The sequence below is a fragment of the Pyxicephalus adspersus genome, chromosome 3, assembly GCF_032062135.1.
Source record: "Pyxicephalus adspersus chromosome 3, UCB_Pads_2.0, whole genome shotgun sequence".
NCBI classification, from domain to species: Eukaryota; Metazoa; Chordata; class Amphibia; order Anura; family Pyxicephalidae; genus Pyxicephalus; species Pyxicephalus adspersus.
Genome location: NC_092860.1, coordinates 60982059 through 60986687, shown reverse-complemented (window position 1 = coordinate 60986687; position 4629 = coordinate 60982059). Strand labels below are relative to the sequence as shown.

Sequence of the window (4629 nt, the reverse complement as noted above, 5' to 3'; positions counted from 1 at the left end):
TCACAAGCTGCCGCTCTCGCGTTCACTCCACCAATCAGCTCGCACTTCTCAATTTGACTCGTCCGCTTAGCCAGATAAACTTTATGCTGGGATCGGCCCCGGGGGTCCCCGGAGATGGGCTGGCCTCAAGTGACGTCAGAAAGACAGTATCCAATCATCTTTTTTGTCGTACGTGATTGATAAGCTCGCCAGCCAATAGCATACAGGCACTTGTATTTCCTGTATAGTAGTTTTTAATATGGCGAAGACTTACGACTATTTGTTTAAACTGCTACTGATCGGTGACTCTGGAGTCGGAAAGACTTGCGTGTTATTCAGGTTCTCGGAAGATGCCTTCAACTCTACTTTCATATCTACCATAGGTGAGAGACTTCAGAGGTGTGGAGTGCAACTGGTGGGACTAGCAGTGGAAATTGACAGGAGCAGTCCTGGGGCCAGTGGCATACAATTGGTGTTATGTGAATGCCAGCTTGTGTCAAGGAATGGGTTCATTGTAGTGCTGGGACAGTATAGCACATTATGGATGGCTGGTAAAATAACTACGCGGCTTGGAAAATTAAACCTTCGTTACAAAAAAAAAATATATTAAGCTCTCCCCTGTGGTGGGTGTGTTGGGTGGCGAGTCTGAACAATGCTGTCTTCAAGACCCTCCAGGGGACTCTTCTGCTTCCAGTACTTCTGGGTGTGTCAATGTGGTCCACCGGTACATTCTGTGGATCCTAGTGGCCCTTATGTCAATACAGACCCGTGTGCAACCAGTGGTTTTAATCTGAATAGATTTTGTGTTGTTTTGTATTGCATTGGGGTCATTCAGGAGATACTGTAGACCTAAAATGAAGGGAGTAGAAATCTCCAAAGTGAGGACAATACCTTCTTAGTTGTCCCTAGAATGTTTGTCTTCCATTGTTTGTTCCTATTTCTGTCCTGGTGACAACTTAAAATGTCATTCTAAAATCACAAGGTAACAGTAAGCAGTGAATAACAATATCAGGTTGACTGACAGCTGTTCTAAACCTACTACACTCCAAAGCTATACAGAAAGTTTTGGCTTTAGATGCTTTTGTTCATCAGATCCAAACATCACTGACGTATGTCCTTTGGTGTCTTTTCTGATCTGTGGTCAGAGGACTTGTTCCCACTACAGCATCACATTGTGATGTGTTACCATTCCTAAATAAGCAGCCCAACACACTGCATCACACAGGAATGTCATTACTACTGCATGTTCACCTCAGTGTACATTTAGAAAAGGATTGCGAAAAGCAGGTATGTTTTACTGAAGAAGGGACATCTGTTGTTCCTTCTGCTATGAAAATCCTGCATGTCACAGTGTTTCAATGTGAAATTATGGTGAATGAATGGCAACCCAACATACTAATAAGAATGAGCCCTCCCAATTCAAGTGCTGCCAGCAGTTATGTGGCTTTAGGCAATCACGTTTCTTTTTTAATGTTTTAGCACAAACATTGGGCCTGATTTATTAAAGTTCACCAAGATTTGAGAAGACAGACTATCATGGGAGAACCTGGGTGATTCAGCAAAAACCTGGAAAGTTTTTTTTAAAAAAACAATTTGCTATTTGTTGGCTAATGTTTCTACCCTGCACCAGATCTCTTTCAGGTTTGCTGAGTCACCCAGATTCTCCTATGATAATCTATCTTCTACACTCTTAGATTTATTACATCAGGCCCAGTGTATGCGGGGCAGCCCAAGTGTCTACAAAGCTTCATTTAACCCATTTACTTCAGAGGAATCCTTAAAATAAATTTCAGCTTTTTGGAAACCCCTGATAAAATGAATTCCTTGGGATGGATGCTCCCATTTTGGTGATCATCAGGACAAGAGCTCAGTTACAGTGTTAGTGGATATGTATCAATCTATCTAGACAGCCAAACGATCACTAGTGTCATCCTACAGGCTGCCAAATATCATTGAACTTGTAACTATGCACAATCAATGGAAGGAATTCCTTGGGCCTTGACTGACTGACATCCCAACCACAACGGGAAAGCCTAGAATTCCAACAAGCCCAGGTTGAGAATGGCTGCTCCACACCAATATATTATATTGCACTGGATGACATTGGTGAGCTTTGATGTGAATGTTGAACTAAACTTTGGACTTGCTGCTTAGTTTTACTGAGGAAGATATTTATCAGGTGCTGTCATGTACTATCCTAGTATCACTATCCTAGTGATTACCATTGGTTGGCAGAGCAATATCTTTCCTTCCTTACTCTTCTTTGGTCAACTTAGATAAATGCGATAGCATAGGAGACAGCAATGTAAAATCACAGTAAAGAAGGAAACCTTATGCAAATTTTATGACAAATGACCCTTAACACCTCCACCTCTTCCTCCAGCCAGTACTAAAAGGGGACAGAGTCCCTCATTTTAAAAGTTGCTGCAGCTGACATTTGATAGTAATGAACCCATACATTCTTCATGCTGAGTGCTTCCATGCTTCTTTAACCTAGAGGTGACCATTGGTTTGTCTGTATTTTTCCTGCAGCAATGCTGGGTTTTTGGAGGAGCAAGTTGGTTCTTGTAAAATGGTTCTCTATAGTGTCCCTCCTATCAGGTTTGTCTTCACCTTTTGTCCCACTGTCCCAGGGACAGAAAGTGAAGTGAACGCTTACATAGTCAAAGGCACCAATAAACCTTAATCGCTCCCAGTGGAATGGAAATGGCAAAGACTGTCCAATCCACTGGAAGCTATTCTTTTTAAATTAAAAGATAAATATCGTGCTTTGGTACTTCTTCCTGTTACCTTGTTGTTGTTGTTGTAAGCACAATCCTACTAATGTGTTATAATTTGAACAGACCTGTATAGAATGTCTATTTGTGTAGCTAACAGTCTTATGACCTTCCCATAGGACGTTTTAGTCAGAAGCCTGGTAATTATTAGAAAAAATTTTAAAGGGTTTTTTTTTTTAAAAAGAATTACGCGTTGTCCCAGCATCCCTCTGCCAACCAAGTGCCACCATCTTCTGCTCTTCTTCCTTTTCTTTCTACATCTCCCGACCCAAGTGCGAGATCAGTTGACATAGCTTGGAAAACAAAAACTTGTCGATCTCGCTGCGCATGCCTGAGATCGGCAAAATTTTGTTCCCCACAAAAGGGCTCCTCCTGCGCATGCCCGAGATGCTCGGGCATGCGTAGAAGGAGCACCCAAGAGCCTCGCGGAATGCCTGACATAGGTATCCTGAGAGGCTTTGCGATCCCATTCAGAATTAGGAGGCGGTGCTGCACTTTAAAAAAAAAAATGAATTTTTACCTAACATAAAAGGGTTATCTACCCTTTTATGTAAAGTGAAATTTCTGAGTTTAGGTACACATTAAGTATAGTTGATGGGCATATTGCATCCCAATGCTAGAGCTGTTGGTTAACTGAATCATAGAGCAGGTTTTTATGCAATTTCATTGACCAAGAGAGTCCGAACTAGTTGATGACCAGTGAGAATATTGAAAAATATCCCAGCACACTGTGCATTGGAATACACAGAACATTCACCATTTTACTTGAGGAGGTCACTGTATTTCAGCTTTCCTTCCATACAGTTTAAAAATGACTTATTTGCTTTGATTGTGAACCGGTGTCCCTTCTTAATTAAAGCAGTAACTGTTTTAAGCTCCACTTAGCGTTGGTATTATGTTCAGTTAAGATCTGTGCAGAACTCGGCCAGTTTTGTTAGTACAAGTACATTATTCCTGTTCTGGGGTCACCCAGAGGTCCTACAAGGTCACTGAATGCTTTGCCTTTATAAGGTAAGTACTAAAACATGAGAAGTCTGTTAAAGCAACTTTGTTCCTAAAATATTCAAAATAAATGCTACAGATACAGGATCTGACACTTGTGGGGGTATTCTGGGGTGGTTCTACCACTGAACAATTGTGGTGTTGACAGGTACAGTAGAAGCTTGAGGGAGGAACCACAGTGCATGATGGTGGAACATGAGATTACCCTTTTTCTGCAAAATCCTCAACTGTGGTTTTCCTGCAGAAATCTCAAGCAGCAGAGGTGAGAATTATATATATATATACACCCATGTAAGTAAAATTTAAGCACAGGGATCATAAAAGTATGAGTCACTGAGCATGGACAGATATATTGTAGTTCTGGTCCTGTGTGGTGGGGGGATAAAATTGGATTGTGTAAAAAATGTAAGTAGCCACTAAACGCCAATGATGATGTGATTATTTGATCTGTGGGGAGGATGATTTTTTGGTACCACCAACCTCATTGAATGGGGCAGCATTTATTGCTGACACTGCAACTGAACACCAGTAAGAAGGAGGGTTGGGATGAAGCTGCCTGGAATAGGTTAATCACTGCTATATGTGTGTCATTTCCTTAGTTCTACTACATTTGTTTGTTTCCCTGATATTTGGAAATTGTAAATTTAGTAGGTGATTTAGAAGCCCTCCATTTAATTGTGGATATAGATGTATATCTAATGATATAACTATGAACTTAGTCACTGTTAATTTACATCTTAACCACCTGAGCGTTACACTGATTTCTAGATTTCTGTTCCAAAAGCGTCACAGGTTTTCATGAAATTTTTTTTTTAAATTGTAGACCTGTAACTTACAGAAATATGTCCGAATAGGGTTCTAGTAGATATCA

The 4629-nt window shown here is 40.8% G+C and overlaps 1 protein-coding gene across 2 annotated transcripts in view; it reads left to right on the top strand.

The window, feature by feature from the left end:
• Positions 1-200: 200 nt before the first annotated feature.
• Positions 201-4629, top strand: part of RAB8A (RAB8A, member RAS oncogene family) — a 39902-nt gene continuing 35473 nt past the window's right edge. Inside the window, exon 1 of one of the 2 annotated variants that reach the window (XM_072404893.1) lies at positions 201-362. In XM_072404893.1, the coding sequence (XP_072260994.1) occupies positions 239-362 (124 nt within the window). In that variant the 5' untranslated portion in view covers positions 201-238. The remainder of the gene's footprint in view (positions 363-4629) is intronic. The other variant, XM_072404895.1, reaches the window with a different exon arrangement.